General features: G+C 44.7%; 1 protein-coding gene and 1 long non-coding RNA gene across 2 annotated transcripts in view; one reads left to right on the plus strand and one right to left on the minus strand.

Moving 5' to 3' along the window:
* The window catches only part of LOC149978371 (netrin receptor UNC5A-like), a 259946-nt gene extending 243759 nt beyond the window's left edge, over nt 1–16187 (minus strand). Inside the window, exon 1 of the mRNA XM_090198028.1 lies at nt 15446–16187. Within this exon, the coding sequence (XP_090054154.1) occupies nt 15446–15545 (100 nt within the window). The 5' untranslated portion in view covers nt 15546–16187. The remainder of the gene's footprint in view (nt 1–15445) is intronic.
* Nucleotides 1–17903, plus strand: part of LOC149978368 (uncharacterized) — a 639609-nt gene that overhangs the window by 470872 nt on the left and 150834 nt on the right. The window lies entirely within an intron of this gene.

Raw genomic sequence — 17903 nt, forward strand, 5'->3', positions numbered from 1 at the left:
TGACTGAGTGCTATTGAGCTGTATAATCTCTCTGTTTTAGTCAGAGTAGAAAAATGCATTAGACTGAGAAATATTCAACATTCACATTAAGCCCAGTTCTCCTCATTGATTATAAGAAAATTAATCATCGTAATAGAATCACATTGGCGAGCTGAACGCTGACGGCTGTTACAAAAGACAAAATAGGTGTCTATTTCTCTGCTTCCTGACGTGGGCTGGGCCCTGGGAACGAACAGGAAGTCAGTGTTAAATAGGTGTCTATTTCTCTGCTTCCTGACGTGGACTGGGCCCTGGAGACAAACAGGAAGTCAGCCAACACTATAATAATGTATACTGTACAAAATAACATTCATCACTGAATACAACATATAGGCTGAGGCTTAAATAAACCCCTATTCCCTATATAGTGCACTACCCTATGGAACCTGGTCTAAAGTAGTGCACTATATAGGGAATAGGGAGCCCTTTGTAACAGATCCACAGACATGTAGATATATCATCGATCTATATCTGGGCCATGACCTCAACAGATGCCTCCTCTAACCCTAACCCCTAACCCCTAACCCTAACCCCTAACCCTAACCCCCAAACCCTAACCCCTAACCCTAACCCCTAAACCTAACCCCTAACCCTAACCCTAACCTTAACCCTAACCCCTAACCCTAACCCCTAACCCTAACCCCCAAAATCCTAACCCTAACCCCTAACCCTAACCCCTAACCCCTAAACCCTAATCCCTAACCCTAACCCTAACCCTAACCTTAACCCTAAGCCTGACCTTAACCCTAACCTTAACCCTAAGCCTAAGCCTAACCTCAACCCCAAACCCTAAAATTATACCTAACCGTATCCCCTAACCCAAACCCTAACCCAAATCCTAACCGTATCCCCTAACCCAAACCCTAAACCTAACCGTATCCCCTAACCCAAACCCTAACCGTATCCCCTAACCCAAACCCTAACCCAAACCCTAACCGTATCCCCTAACCCAAACCCTAAACCTAACCGTATCCCCTAACCCAAACCCTAACCGTATCCCCTAACCCAAACCCTAACCCAAACCCTAACCGTATCCCCTAACCCAAACCCTAACCCAAACCCTAACCATATCCCCTAACCCAAACCCTAACCCAAACCCTAACCGTATCCTCTAACCCAAACCCTAACCGTATCCCCTAACCCAAACCCTAACCCAAACCCTAACCGTATCCCCTAACCCTAACCCAAACCCTAACCGTATCCTCTAACCCAAACCCTAACCGTATCCCCTAACCCAAACCCTAACCCAAACCCTAACCGTATCCCCTAACCCTAACCCAAACCCTAACCGTATCCTCTAACCCAAACCCTAACCGTATCCCCTAACCCAAACCCTAACCCAAACCCTAACCATATCCCCTAACCCAAACCCTAACCCAAACCCTAACCGTATCCCCTAACCCAAACCCTAAACCTAACCCCTGAGCCTAAAGTAGCATTTTTCCTAATGGGAACCAGCAAAATGTCCCCACTTTGTTTTATTATCCTTGAGAGGACTTGGTACCCACAGTTAAACAAACACACACACACACACCAAGCCAAAAGCACCTTAGGCATAATGCTGTAGCCCTTTCCTGCAGTGTAATTACCAAAGCGCCCTCTAGTGGCCCTGCGGATGGAACGTTATTAATAGTGTTGATTATTTCATAATTAATAAACATTATTTAAAAACAGAACATTTTTACTCAGAATATTCGGTGGTTCTGTCAAACAGTTTTGTGATATGTCAGTCTTCTGTGAAGTATATTATTATTAGTAGTATTATATTAAGTGAAATATTAAGATGCAAACTCCAAACGGAAAACATTTCATCTCTATATCTGATAAAGGTAAAGGTGTTTTCTCTTTTGTTTCACAGTACATTTATCTCTTCCATCTCTTTAAATGAAATATTATAAAGATACAACAACATGTGTTACAGAGTAGAACACTTCATTCAAACACTTGTTTCTTCTGGACTTCAGCTACGACAGGCCTTCACATGTCTACAACTGAAGACACACACACACACACACACGGCAGATGGACACACACGCTCGGCAGATGGACACACACCACACACTCGGCAGATGGACACACGCTCGGCAGATGGACACACACCACACACTCGGCAGATGGACACACACGCTCGGCAGATGGAAACACACCACAAACTCGGCAGATGGACACACACGCTCGGCAGATGGACGAATACACACACAGCAAAAGGACACACACATGCTCGGCAGATGGACACACACATGCTCGGCAGATGGACACACACACACACACGCTCGGCAGATGGACACACACACGCTCGGCAGTTGGACACACAAAGATAGACACACACCAGTTACTGAGAACAGATTCTCTCTCTGCAAAGGAGGGGAGAGACAAAGAGAGAGAGAGAGAGAGAGAGAGAGAGAGAAGAGAGGAGAGAGAGAGAGACACGGAGAGAGAGAGAGAGAGAGAGAGAGAGAGACACGGAGAGAGAGACACGGAGAGAAAGAGAGACACGGAGAGAGAGAGAGAGACACGGAGAGAGAGGGAGAGAGAGAGACACGGAGAGAGAGGGAGAGAGAGAGAGAGACAGGGAGAGAGAGGGGGAGAAAAACTCTTTAACATCATCCTTATCTCTGGCATCTTCCCCAATATTTGGAACCAAGGACTGATCACCCCAATCCACAAAAGTGGAGACAAATTTGACCCCAATAACTACCGTGGAATATGCATCAACAGTAACCTTGGGAAAATCCTCCACATTATCATTAACAGCAGACTCGTACATTTCCTCAATGAAAACAATGTTCTGAGCAAATGTCAAATGGGCTTTTTACCAAATTACCGAACGACAGACCATGTATTCACCCTGCACACCCTAATTGACAACCAAACAAACCAAAACAAAGGCAAAGTCTTCTCATGCTTTTTGATTTCAAAAAGCCTTCGACTCAATTTGGCATGAGGGTCTGCTATACAAACTGATGGAAAGTGGTGTTGGGGGTAGAACATACGACATTATAAAATCCATGTACACAAACAACAAGTGTGCGATTAAAATTGGCAAAAAACACACACATTTCTTCACACAGGGTCGTGGGGTGAGACAGGGATGCAGCTTAAGCCCCACCCTCTTCAACATATATATCAACGAATTGGCGCGGGCACTAGAAAAGTCTTCAGCACCCGGCCTCCCCCTGCTAGAATCCGAAGTCTCGGAGTGTGGTGTCAGGAAAATAACCTCACACTCAACGTCAACAAAACTAAGGAGATGATTGTGGACTTCAGGAAACAGCAGAGGGAACACCCCCCTATCCACATCGATGGAACAGTAGTGGAGAGGGTAGCAAGTTTTAAGTTCCTCGGCATACACATCACAGACAAACTGAATTGGTCCACTCACACAGACAGCATTGTGAAGAAGGCGCAGCAGCGCCTCTTCAACCTTAGGAGGCTGAAGAAATTTGGCTTGTCACCAAAAGCACTCACAAACTTCTACAGATGCACAATCGAGAGCATCCTGGCGGGCTGTATCACCGCCTGGTACGGCAACTGCTCCGCCCTCAACCGTAAGGCTCTCCAGAGGGTAGTGAGGTCTGCACAACGCATCACCGGGGGCAAACTACCTGCCCTCCAGGACACCTACACCACCCGATGTCACAGGAAGGCCATAAAGATCATCAAGGACATTAACCACCCGAGCCACTGCCTGTTCACCCCGCTATCATCCAGAAGGCGAGGTCAGTACAGGTGCATCAAAGCTGGGACCGAGAGACTGAAAAACAGCTTCTACCTCAAGGCCATCAGACTGTTAAACAGCCACCACTAACATTGAGTGGCTGTCGCCAACACTCTGACACTGACACTGACTCAACTCCAGCCACTTTAATAATGGGAAATGATGTAAATATATCACTAGCCACTTTAAACAATGCTACCTTATATAATGTTACTTACCCTACATTATTCATCTCATATGCATACGTATATACTGTACTCTATATCATCGACTGTATCCTTATGTAATACATGTATCACTAGCCACTTTAACTATGCCACTTTGTTTACATACTCATCTCATATGTATATACTGTACTCGATACCATCTACTGTATCTTGCCTATGCTGCTCTGTACCATCACTCATTCATATATCCTTATGTACATATTCTTTATCCCCTCACACTGTGTACAAGACAGTAGTTTTGGAATTGTTAGTTAGATTACTTGTTGGTTATTATCGCATTGTCGGAACTAGAAGCACAAGCATTTCGCTACACTCGCATTAACATCTGCTAACCATGTTATTGTGACAAATAAAATTTGATTTGATTTGAAGTCAAATGTCTGCTGTTTGCCGATGAACTGGTGCTTCTGTCACCAACCAAGGAGGGCCTACAGCAGCACCTAGATCTTCTGCACAGATTCTGTCAGACCTGGGCCCTGACAGACCTGGGCCCTGACAGACCTGGGCCCTGACAGTAAATCTCAGTAAGACCAAAATAATGGTGTTCCAAAAAAGGTTCAGTCGCCAGGACCACAAACACAAATTCCATCAGACACTGTTGCCCTAGAGCACACAAAAAACTATACATACCTTGGCCTAAACATTAGCGCCACAGGTAACTTCCACAAAGCTGTGAACGATCTGAGAGACAAGGCAAGAAGGGCATTCTATGCCATCAAAAGGAACATAAATTTCAACATACCAATTAGGATCTGGCTAAAAATACTTGAATCAGTCATAGAGCCCATTGCCCTTTATGGTTGTGAGGTCTGGGGTCCGCTGACCAGACTTCACAAAATGGGACAAACACCAAATTGAGACTCTGCATACCGAATTCTGCAAAAATATCCTCCGTGTACAACGTAGAACACCAAATAATGCATGCAGAGCAGAATTAGGCCGATACCCACTAATTATCAAAATCCAGAAAAGAGCTGTTAAATTCTACAACCAACTAAAAGGAAGAGATTCCCAAACCTTCCATAACAAAGCCATCACCTACAGAAAGATGAACCTGGAGGAGAGTCCCCTAAGCAAGCTGGTCCTGGGGCTCTGTTCACAAACACAAACACACCCTACAGAGCCCCAGGACAACAGCACAATTAGACCCAACCAAATCATGAGAAAACAAAAAGATAATTACTTGACACATTGGAAAGAATTTACAAAAAAACAGAGCAAACTAGAATGCTATTTGGCCCTAAACAGAGAGTACACAGTGGCAGAATACCTGTCCACTGTGACTGACTGTCACGAGTCCGACCGAGGGTGTTTCCCTTTCCCGGGCAGGTGGCGCTCGGCGGTCGTCGTCACCGGCCTATTAGCTGCCACTGATTGTTTTTCCTTCCCCTCCTTGTATGTTGAGTGGTAGCACCTGTGAATGTTTGATTAGTTTGTCTTTATTAGACAGCCGGCCCGCCTGGTTGTTGTGCGGGATTATTTATATGTAAACCTTCGGCTCTGTGGTATAGGCACGTGTTAGTGTCCGGTCGGGATTGTTTCCCATTGTACATTTTGATTTCCCTGTGTTTTGGGAACGTAACGTTTTTGTGAGCACCCTGTGGTGCATTGGTGCGATTAAAGGACGCGCAGCATTGAACTCTCTGTCTCCTGCATTTGACTCCACACCCACGACACCCGGAGCATTACACTGACCCAAACTTAAGGAAAGCTTTGACCATGTACAGACTCAGTGAGCATAGCCTTGCTTTTGAGAAAGGCCGCCGTAGGCAGACATGGCTCTCAAGAGAAGACAGGCTATGTGCACACTGCCCACAGAATTAGGTGAAAACTGAGCTGCACCTCCTAACCTCCTGCCCAATGTGTGACCATATTAGAGACACATATTTCCCTCAGATTACACAGATCCACAAAGAATTCGAAAACAAATCCAATTTTGATAAACTCCCATATCTACCCGGTGAAATTCCACAGTGTGCCGTCACAGCAGCAAGATTTGTGACCTGTTGCCACAAGAAAAGGGCAACCAGTGAAGAACAAACACCATTGTAAATACAACCCATATTTATGCTTATTTATTTTCCCTTGTGTTCTTTAACCATTTGTACATTGTTACAACACTGTATATATATATATATATATATATATATATATATATATATATATATATATATATATATATATAATGTATAATATGACATTTGTTATGTAACTATTGTTTTGAAACTTCTGTATGTGTAATGTTTACTGTTAATTTTGATTGTTTATTTAACTTTTGTATATTATCTACCTCACTTGCTTTGGCAATGTTAACACATGTTTCCCAAGCCAATAAAGCCCCTTGAATTGAATTGAATTGAGAGAGAGAGAGATATTAGGCCCATGGTGGAGACCAAATGAAGGGCATTCCTCTACGGTTTAGAGCTGACCCGAGACCTGCCTCCCACATGGTACCAAATGATTGGGCATTCCTCTACGGTTTAGAGCTGACCCCAGACCTGCCTCCCACATGGTACCATATTCCCTCTTCAGTACACTGAACATGGTCCATGTGATGTGACATTTGGGACGCAAACTGTTCACCTTCTGTTAATTTACTCTGAACCGCTATCTAACTTTTAATAATGTTAGATTCGAACCCTTCTATTAATCTAACCAACACACCGAGTACAGCTTTATCAGATTTATACTGTACAATTCATTATCTTTTTTTAATAGAAGATGTCGTGATTTAGTTCCTGCCTAATTTCTTCAGGATCCAGCTTATCCACATATTACCGAGCAAGGAGATAAAGATGCACCTTGTTCACATATTAAGTTAATGTTAAAAATGAGCATGTCTGTCTGTCTCTGTTTTCTCCCTCTCTCTCTCTCTCCCTCTCTCTTCTCTCTCCCTCTCTCTTCTCTCTCCCTCTCTCTTCTCTTTCTCTCTCTCTCCCTCTCTCTCTCTCTCTCTCCCGCTCTCCTCTCTCTCTCTCTCTCTCTCTCTCTCTCTCTCTCTCTCTGTCTCCTATCTCTCCCTCTCTCTTCCCTCTCTCTCTCTCTCTCCCTCTCTCTTCTCTCTCTCCCTCTCTCTTCTCTCTCCCTCTCTCTTCTCTTTCTCTCTTCTTTCTCTCTCTCTCTCTCTCTCTCTCCCTCTCTCTTCTCTTTCTCTCCCCCTCTCTCTCTCTTCTCTTTCTCTCCCCCTCTCTCTCTCTCTCCCGCTCTCCTCTCTCTCCCTCTCTCTCTCTCTCCCTCTCTATTCTCTCTCCCTCTCTCTTCTCTTTCTCTCTCTCTCTCTCTCCCTCTCTTTTCTCTTTCTCTCCCCCTCTCTCTCCTCTTTCTCTTTCTCTCTCTCTTCTCTCTCTTTCGCTCTCTTATCTCCCTCTACCTCACTCCTCCTTCCATCTCTCCCTCTCTCTTTTCTCCATTTCTAATATCATGCCATTCCATTTCGGAGAACGTTAATAAATCCTAAATAACTCTGTTCTCCAGAGAAGTGAAATATGTTTAATTCTTTCCAAATTTGTATTTTTTCTAAAGAGTAATTTCCCCTTTGCATGATGCATTCAGCGCTTGGTTATCATACTAATTCACTGGATTGGTGGAAATAAATAATGTTATGTTAAATTTCTCTCCCTTGGTGGAACACACATCTTCTCACAAGCATCATTGGAATTCATCCTTCACATCTGGGGGAACAAAATCTCTCTCTCTCTCTCTCTCTCTCTCTCTCTCTCTCTCTCTGTCTCTCGCTCTCTCTCTCTCTCTCTCTGTCTCTCTCTCTCTCTGTCCCTCTCTCTCTTTCTGTTTCTGTCTCTCTATCTCTCTGTCTCTCTCTCTCTTTCTGTTTCTGTCTCTCTCTCTGTCTCTCTCTCTCTCTTTCTGTTTCTGTCTCTCTCTCTCTGTCTCTCTCTCTCTGTCTCTCTCTCTCTCTCTCTCTGTCTCTCTCCCTCTCTCTCTCTCTCTATCTCTCTCTCTCTTTCTGTTTCTGTCTCTCTCTGTCTCGCTCTTTCTTTCTGTTTCTGTCTCTCTCTGTCTCTCTCTTTCTGTTTCTGTCTCTCTCTGTCTCTCTCTTTCTGTTTCTGTCTCTCTCTGTCTCTCTCTCTCTGTCTCTCTCTCTCTTTATTTTTCTGTCTCTCTCTCTCTCTGTCTCTCTCTCTCTGTCAGTTTTTGTGGTTGGTAAATTACCATCTCAGTGTGTGAGACCATGCCCGTACATACATAGTAACAGAGAATAAAAAGTGACTTTAAATGTCTTTGACCGCGAGGCATCTCTCCACCCGATAAATGATGTGAATCAATTTTCGTCTTCTTCATTCTTCTTCAATGACTCTTTTGGAGGAACAAAACTCTTCTTCACAAATGTAGAAAACCTAGGGATGATTCGGGGCTGTAATAATAGTCCTAATCAGAGTTAATCAATCCATTCTTATGAGACAATAGTAACAGAACAGTAGAACAAAGACTAGTAGTGTGTGTGTGTGTATGTGTGTGCGTGTGTGTGCGTGTGTGCGTGTGTGCGTGTGTGCGTGTGTGCGTGTGTGTGTGTCAGTCTCAGGCTTGGCCCAGTAGATCACACGGCGAACCAAAACAACACTAGGCTACTATCCTATCCTCAGCAGAGTGAAAACCAGCTGACTCCGCATCCGTCAATATCAAACAGCAGCATGTCTCCTCTCTGAAAACAGAACTGGTTCAGTTTAAAGAGGAAGAGGTTGTCAGTCTAGATTTCAGCTAACTCAGGCACTTTCCATTGTCATCCTGTTGTGTTGTGAGCGATCTGTTACGGCTGAGTGGAGAAGGGTGGTGCTGGGTACTCAGCCTCAAGACAAAGACTGTTTATTAGTGTGTTAACGCTGCCAATTACTGACCGTGTTACTAACTGTGTAACTGACTGTGTAACTGACTGTGTCACTGACTGTGTTACAGACTGTGTAACTGACTGTGTTACTGACTGTGTTACTGACTGTGTGACTGACTGTGTTACTGACTGTGTTACTAACTGTGTAACTGACTGTGTTACTGACTGTGTAATTGACTGTGTTACTAACACTGTTTAACTGACTGTGTTACTAACTGTGTAACTGACTGTGTAACTGACTGTGTAACAGACTGTGTTACTGACTGTTGTTTGTTTAACCTATCCGTGTGTTATTACTTGCTGTCTATTTCCCCTTCAGTTGATACAGTAAGAAACCATCACAACACACCCAGCTATCCTCCCCACCAACCCATATATACACCCAGCTATCCTCCCACCAACCCATATATACACCCAGTTATCCTCCCACCAACCCATATAGACACACAGCTATCCTCCCACCAACCCATATATACACCCAGCTATCCTCCCATCAACCCATATATACACCCAGTTATCCTCCCATCAACCCATATAGACACCCAGCTATCCTCCCACCAACCCATATAGACATCCAGCTATCCTCCCACCAACCCATATAAACACCCAGCTATCCTCCCACCAACCCATATAGACACCCAGCTATCCTCCCACCAACCCATATAGACACCCAGCTATCCTCCCACCAACCCATATAAACACCCAGCTATCCACCCACCAACCCATATAGACATCCAGCTATCCTCCCACCAACCCATATAGACATCCAGCTATCCCCCGCCGACCCATATAGACACCCAGGTATCCTCCCACCAACCCATATAAACACCCAGCTATCCACCCACCAACCCATATAGACATCCAGCTATCCTCCCACCAACCCATATAGACTCCTAGCTATCCCCCGCCGACCCATATAGACACCCAGCTATCCCCCCACCAACCCATATAGACGCCCAGCTATCCTCCCACCAACCCATATAGACACCCAGCTATCCACCCTTCGCCCAATCAGAAGAGCTGTCAATCATTGTCTGGTTTGATTTGGCAGCAATACCAGACCTGTTACAGCTACTAGTGAACAACAGCTAGTGAACAACAGCTAGTGAACAACAGCTAGTGAACAACAGCTAGTGAACAATGACTTTAGAGTAATATCTGGAAGGGGAGAGGAGGAGACGAGGAGACGAGGAGGACAGGAGGAGGAGACGGAGGAGGAGGAAGAGGAGGACAGGAGGAGAGGATGAGGAGAGAAGAAGAGGAGGAGAAGAGGAGGAGAAGAGGGTAGTGGAGGAGGAGGAGAGGAGAAGAGGGTAGTGGAGGAGGAGGAGGAGGAGGAGGAGAGGAGGAGAAGAGGAGGAGGAGAAGAGGAGGGGAAGAGGAGAAGAGGAGGAGAAGAGGAGGTGGAGGAGAGGAGGAGAGATAGAGAGGAGGAGAGGAGTAGGAGTGGAGAAGAGGAGAAGAGAGTAGAGGAGGAGAGGAGGAGAAGAGGAGGAGAGTAGGACAGGAGGAGAGGAGGAGAGGTAGAGAGGAGGAGAGGGTAGAGGAGGAGAGGAGGAGAAGAGGAGGAGAGGAGAGTAGCAGGAGAGGAGGAGAGGAGGAGGGGAGAAGAGGAGAAGAGGGTAGAGGAGGAGGGGGGAGGAGGAGAGGAGACGGTCAATATAGAGCCACCAGCAGAAAGACACACACCTTTGTGTGATCCCAGCCAGCCTATAGCTCTGATGTTAAAAGAATTGCCTCAGGAATTACACGGCCGATCCATTTCTGGAACACACCCCATTCACCACCGCTGTTCAATACTGGCAGCTTGGAAGTTCTTAAAAGAGCCTATAGTATAGGCCTGCATGTGTTAGGGGACAACACAGGTTAATTCCATACATACCAACACTGTATTTACAGAAAGAAAGAAAGAGAGAAAGAAAGAAAGAGAGAAAGAAAGAAAGAAAGAAAGAAAGAAAGAAAGAAAGAAAGAAAGAAAGAAAGAAAGAAAGAAAGAATGAGAGGATGGAGGAGTGTCCATGATAGACGCCACACAGGTTAGAGAGACGGCTCAAGGCTGTGATTACAGTTCCTTCAGAATGTATTCACACCTCTTGACTTTTTCCACATTTTGTTGATGATACAGACTGACTTTAAAATGGATTCAATATTTATTTGTTTAACCATCTACTGTACACACAATAGCCCCATAATGACAGAGTGAAAACATGTATTGAAAATTAAATCTAGAAATATCTAATCTACATAAATATTCACAACCCCTGAGTCAACACTTTGTAGAATCACCTTTGGCGGAGATTTACAGCTGTGAGTCTCTCTGGGTAAATCTCTAACAGCTTTCCACACCTGGATTGTGCAACATCTTCCCCTTATTATTTTCCAAAATTCTTCAAGCTCTGAAATTGGTTGTTCATCATTGCTAGACAACAATTTTCAGGTGATGCCATAGATTTTTAAGTAGATTTTAGTCAAATCTCTAAGTCGGACACTCAGGAACATTCACTGCCTTCTTGGTAAGCAACTCCAGTGTATATTTGGCCTTGTGTTTTAGGTTATTGTCCTGCTGAAAAGGGGAATTCATCTCCCAGTGTCTGTTGGAAAGCAGACTGAACCAGGTTTTCCACTAGGATTTTGCCTGTGCTTAGCTAATTTCCGTTTATTTTTTAATCCTGAAAAACTCCCCAGTCCTTAACGATTGCATGAATACCCATAACATGATGAAGCAACCACTATAATTGAAAATATGGAGACTCAGCAATGTGTTGTATTTGTACTCCAAACATAACACTTTGTATTCAGGACAAAATATTGAATTGCTTTGCCACATTTTTTGCAGTATTTTCTTTAGTGCCTTGTTGCAAACAGGATGCATGTTTTGGAATATTTATATTCTGGACAGGCTTCCATCTTTTCACTCTGTCATTAAGGTTAGTATTGTGGAGTAACTACAATGTTGTTGATCCATCCTCAGTTGTCTCCCATCACAGCCATTAAACTCTGTAACTGTTTTAAAGTCACCATTGACCTCATGGTAAAATCCCTGAGCGGTTTCCTTCCTCTCCGGTAACTGAGTTAGGAAGGATTCCTGTATCTATGTAGTGACTGGGTGTATTGATACACCATCCAAAGTGTGAAGAATAACTACACCATGCTCAAAGGGATATTCCATGTGTATTTTAACCCTTCTACCAATACGTGCCCTTCTGTGTGAGGCACCTATTGGTTTTTGTAGTTGAATCTGTGTTATACTGCTCGACTGAGGGACCTTGCAGATAATTGTATGTGTTGGGTACAGAGATCATGTTAAACACTATTACTGCACACAGTGTCAGTCCATGCAACTTATTATGTGACTTGTTAGACACATTCTTACTCCTGAACTTATTTAGGGGTTGCCATAACATTCATTTTTTCTAAAAACACAATTCCACTTTGACATTATTAGGGTATTGTGTGAATCTATTTTCAATTCAGCCTGTAACGTAACAAAATGTGGATAAGGTCAAGGAGTGTGAATACTTTCTGAAGGCTCTGTAACCTTGCAATATAATAAACACACACACACACACACACACACACACACACACACACACACAATCAGTACCCATCATTCACACTATGAATCATAAAGCAGCCGTCCTGTGAATGCCACTGCCTACATTGATATTTACTCTAGACTTGAAATATTACGATCCCCGGAGCATGACTGTTTATTTAATCTTAATTTATTCCTAATTATTCACTAATTAATGCGAGCGAAATGCCTGTTGGTTAATTCAACATCTTGTGTATTTGCTGAGTCCCGGAGCTAGAGAAGCACTTCCACAACTTTCACTATGTCTGCCTTCTGTCCCGGACCTGAGGGGAACCAGCATGTCTTCCTTCTGTCCCGGACCTGAGGGGAACCAACATGTCTTCCTTCTGTCCCGGACCTGAGGGGAACCAACATGTCTTCCTTCTGTCCAGGATCTGAGGGGAACCAGCATGTCTTCATTCTGTCCCGGACCTGAGGGGAACCAACATGTCTTCCTTCTGTCCCGGACCTGAGGGGAACCAACATGTCTTCCTTCTGTCCAGGATCTGAGGGGAACCAGCATGTCTTCCTTCTGTCCCGGACCTGAGGGGAACCAACATGTCTTCATTCTGTCCCGGACCTGAGGGGAACCAGCATGTCTTCCTTCTGTCCCGGACCTGAGGGGAACCAGCATGTCTTCCTTCTGTCCCGGACCTGAGGGGAACCAGCATGTCTTCCTTCTGTCCCAGACCTGAGGGGAACCAGCATGTCTTCCTTCTGTCCCGGACCTGAGGGGAACCAGCATGTCTGCTTCGTGTGTGTGTGTGTGTGTGTGTGTGTGTGTGTGTATATGTGTGTATATGTGTGTGTGTGTGTGTATATGTGTGTGTGTGTGTGTGTGTGTGTGTGTGTGTGTGTGTGTGTGTGTGTGTGTGTGTGTGTGTGTGTGTGTGTCTGCCGTCTGTCCAGCTCCTGCAGAAGAACAGCGTTCTTAAGGATAGTGACCAACCACACACCACTAGAGCCTCCAGCTCAGCATCCGTGACAAAAACATGCATGACTATGGAGAAGAAAAAAAATCCCTGTAGGAACAACATAGTGTAGATGCTTCATTCATAATAACTATAGAATATACCATTCAGAAGATGCTTTTATCCAAAGCAACGTACAGTCACGCGGGCATACATTTAGTGGTCCTAGGAATCATACCCATAACCCTGCAGTTAAAAGCACCCTGCAGCTATCAGCTGAGCTACAAAGCTCTGTGCCAAGTCATATAACCTCGAAAATGAATAACAAGAGTTTAAGGTAATAAGGTGTAGCCCAGATAAGATTGTAATAATGCATACCGTTGACTGCATGTGTCTGCCGTTCTACTGCAACACTTCACAGCCTCTTTCTCCTTTGAGGTGTTGATTGTCTTGTACATCAAAGAACATCTACATGCCAACTAGAGTAAAGCCTACAGGCTACAGTAGATTACAGAAGACCACAGTAGATTACAGAAGACCACAGTAGATTACAGAAGGCTACAGTAGACTACAAAAGGCTACAGTAAACTAAAGAAGGCTACAGTAGACTGAAGAAGGCTACAGTAGACTGAAGAAGGCTACAGTAGACTGAAGAAGGCTACAGTAGACTAAAGAAGGCCACAGTAGACTAAAGAAGGCTACAGTAGACTAAAGAAGGCTACAGAAGGCCACAGTAGACTAAATAAGGCCACAGTAGGCTAAAGAAGGCTACGGAAGGCTACAGTAGACTAAATAAGGCTACGGAAGGATACAGTAGGATTTAAAATGCTATAGAATGCGATAGTAGACTACAGTAGGATATAGAATGAGATAGTAGACTACAGTACTCTATATAATAGTAGATTACAGTAGGATATAGAATGAGATAGTAGATTACAGTAGTATATAGAATGAGATAGTAGACTACAGTAGGATATAGAATGAGATAGTAGACTACAGTAGGATATAGAATGAGATAGTAGACTACAGTAGGATATAGAATGAGATAGTAGACTACAGTAGGATATAGAATGATATAGTAGATTACAGTAGGATATAGAATGAGATAGTAGATTACAGTAGGATATAGTAGGCTCCAGCTCCTCTGTGAATCACCCTGTCATCAGCCCAACTAGGTCCCATAACAGCAAGGTAAAACTGTCATCATAATGCTGAATATAGCAGGACCAGGCACAGGACAGAAAGAGGAGATGAGAGATGGTCGTGAGCGGAGATGGTGGGAGCGGACGGGGAGGAGAGGGTGAACGAAACGTGCTATCAAATGCTTCTCCGCTTCACTCAGCCAGCATAGCAAATTCCCCTATGCTTACAAACGGCTAAACCCTGTCTGCACCTCACCGTTTTGTTTTGTTTATTAACCACCTATACAATCACATATGTCTTCTTCAGAAGAAACTGATGTCGGATACAGTGTGTGGCGTGCTGGTACTGAACTTTCATCTCGACACGGATACAGCTGCTATAAGTGTAGCTTTTTCATTCATGGCACCGGGACATCGGTTCGGCTCGTGCGCCAGCATGTGTTCTGTCCCGTTATTTTGCAATCGGTCATGAAATTACCGGAGAGGTGCAGGAGACAAACAATCAGACCCCTGTAGCCTACACACGAGTCACCCTCGCACACACACACACACACACACTCACTCACTCACAACGTGTCAGCAGCATTACTAATGTAGCGGTAATGTCACGGGACTGCTTGGGTTGTTTACTGGTAAATTGAGATGGAACGAACCGAACCGATCATCGTAGATCGATTAATCGTTTTATAAACGGAGTCCCTCTCCTCTATAACCTTGAACCGATAATTGATGAAGATAGATGGAAAACAGTACCTCGTAGAAAATATCAAACGACTGCGTAATACGGACAGGCTAATGGTTTGGCAAAATCCCAGCCAGAAAGAACTTGTCAGATTTACTCAGACTGAGCACATTTACCATCCATCATTGCCACAATGACTTATGCTATGTGATTGTGAACATAAAGGCCTTTACAGAAGGTGTTCATATTTCAGAACAACGCAGTGAAGTTGAACCAGGGCCATATGATAATAATATACATTGAACTCACCAATGAAGGTAAACCCAGCGAGGAACAGCCAACAGAGCATCACCAACGTGGCCGTGCTGTATCTCCCGCGGACAAAGGGAGTTATGTGTAACGGCATCATTCTCTGCTGTAAGCCGCTCGCACTTCTCCGGTTTAACTTTCAAAAGACAAAGAGGAGGGATAAATGAGCAGTAGTAGTAGCCCGGATTTGTGTGTCCGGTTGTTTTATTCTCCGGGCGTCTCTTTACTCCGTTAGTAAGCGCCTCTGCATCAAAGTCCAGTTGGCTCAGCAGTAGCAGCACGCATCCTCCGGGTCCACTACCTTGGCCATTACATTGGTATCCCCGCAGCGCGTCTTGGTTGCTAGAAACAACGCAGCATCACAGGTGTGGTAAACACACTCAGCTCTGCTTTCTTCCTCCCTTCGCTGTTTCCCTCTCTCTTGCTTTTCGCCTCTTTGCCGTGTTTCTCCTCTCCTCTCCTCTTCTCTTTTTCCGTATCTTTCCAAAGCCGCTCTCCGTTTAGAATTCTGAAGCAGTGCAGAGCGGTAGAATGAGTTCTACGCCTCGGCTGTGTTCTCTTCTATCCTCCTTGGGAAGGAATACCTGCAACCGACAGGGAAATAGTATCAATTGGGCATTAGAGTATCAACATCTGCTTCCACAGCAATGCAGGAGTGGAAGAGAGTGGAAGAGGTACAGGAGAGTGAGCGAAGCGGAGTGCCAAAACCAGGAGTGTATTCCGTCAATGTCCGGAATGGAATGGAGTGACTTGAGGAGCACTATAATGCCCTCTTCTGTAACAGAAGGAATTAGGAATGGGCTGTGATATTATCAGCCCAGCCCTATCAACACCATGTAAACCTACAGGAATGGGCTGTGATATTATCAGCCCAGCCCTATCAACACCATGTAAACCTACAGGAATGGGCTGTGATATTATCAGCCCAGCCCTATCAACACCATGTAAACCTACAGGAATGGGCTGTGATATGATCAGCCCAGCCCTATCAACACCATGTAAACCTACAGGAATGGGCTGTGATATTATCAGCCCAGCCCTATCAACACCATGTAAACCTACAGGAATGGGCTGTGATATAATCAGCCCAGCCCTATCAACACCATGTAAACCTACAGGAATGGGCTGTGATATTATCAGCCCAGCCCTATCAACACCATGTAAACCTACAGGAATGGGCTGTGGTATTATCAGCCCAGCCCTATCAACACCATGTAAACCTACAGGAATGGGCTGTGGTATTATCAGCCCAGCCCTATCAACACCATGTAAACCTACAGGAATGGGCTGTGATATGATCAGCCCAGCCCTATCAACACCATGTAAACCTACAGGAATGGGCTGTGGTATTATCAGCCCAGCCCTATCAACACCATGTAAACCTACAGGAATGGGCTGTGATATGATCAGCCCAGCCCTATCAACACCATGTAAACCTACAGGAATGGGCTGTGATATGATCAGCCCAGCCCTATCAACACCATGTAAACCTACAGGAATGGGCTGTGGTATGATCAGCCCATCCCTATCAACACCATGTAAACCTACAGGAATGGGCTGTGGTATTATCAGCCCAGCCCTATCAACACCATGTAAACCTACAGGAATGGGCTGTGATATAATCAGCCCAGCCCTATCAACACCATGTAAACCTACAGGAATGGGCTGTGGTATTATCAGCCCAGCCCTATCAACACCATGTAAACCTACAGGAATGGGCTGTGATATAATCAGCCCAGCCCTATCAACACCATGTAAACCTACAGGAATGGGCTGTGATATAATCAGCCCAGCCCTATCAACACCATGTAAACCTACAGGAATGGGCTGTGATATAATCAGCCCAGCCCTATCAACACCATGTAAACCTACAGGAATGGGCTGTGATATTATCAGCCCAGCCCTATCAACACCATGTAAACCTACAGGAATGGGCTGTGGTATTATCAGCCCAGCCCTATCAACACCATGTAAACCTACAGGAATGGGCTGTGATATAATCAGCCCAGCCCTATCAACACCATGTAAACCTACAGGAATAGGCTGTGATATAATCAGCCCAGCCCTATCAACACCATGTAAACCTACAGGAATGGGCTGTGATATTATCAGTTCAGATCCATCAACACCATGTAAACCTACAGGAATGGGCTGTGATATTATCAGCCCAACCCTATCAACACCATGTAAACCTACAGGAATGGGCTGTGATATAATCAGCCCAGCCCTATCAACACCATGTAAACCTACAGGAATGGGCTGTGATATAATCAGCCCAGCCCTATCAACACCATGTAAACCTACAGGAATGGGCTGTGATATTATCAGCCCAGCCCTATCAACACCATGTAAACCTACAGGAATGGGCTGTGATATAATCAGCCCAGCCCTATCAACACCATGTAAACCTACAGGAATGGGCTGTGATATAATCAGCCCAGCCCTATCAACACCATGT

Source organism: Oncorhynchus mykiss, chromosome 14, assembly GCF_057628025.1.
Source record: "Oncorhynchus mykiss isolate SJ-2025 chromosome 14, ASM5762802v1, whole genome shotgun sequence".
NCBI lineage: Eukaryota > Metazoa > Chordata > Actinopteri > Salmoniformes > Salmonidae > Oncorhynchus > Oncorhynchus mykiss.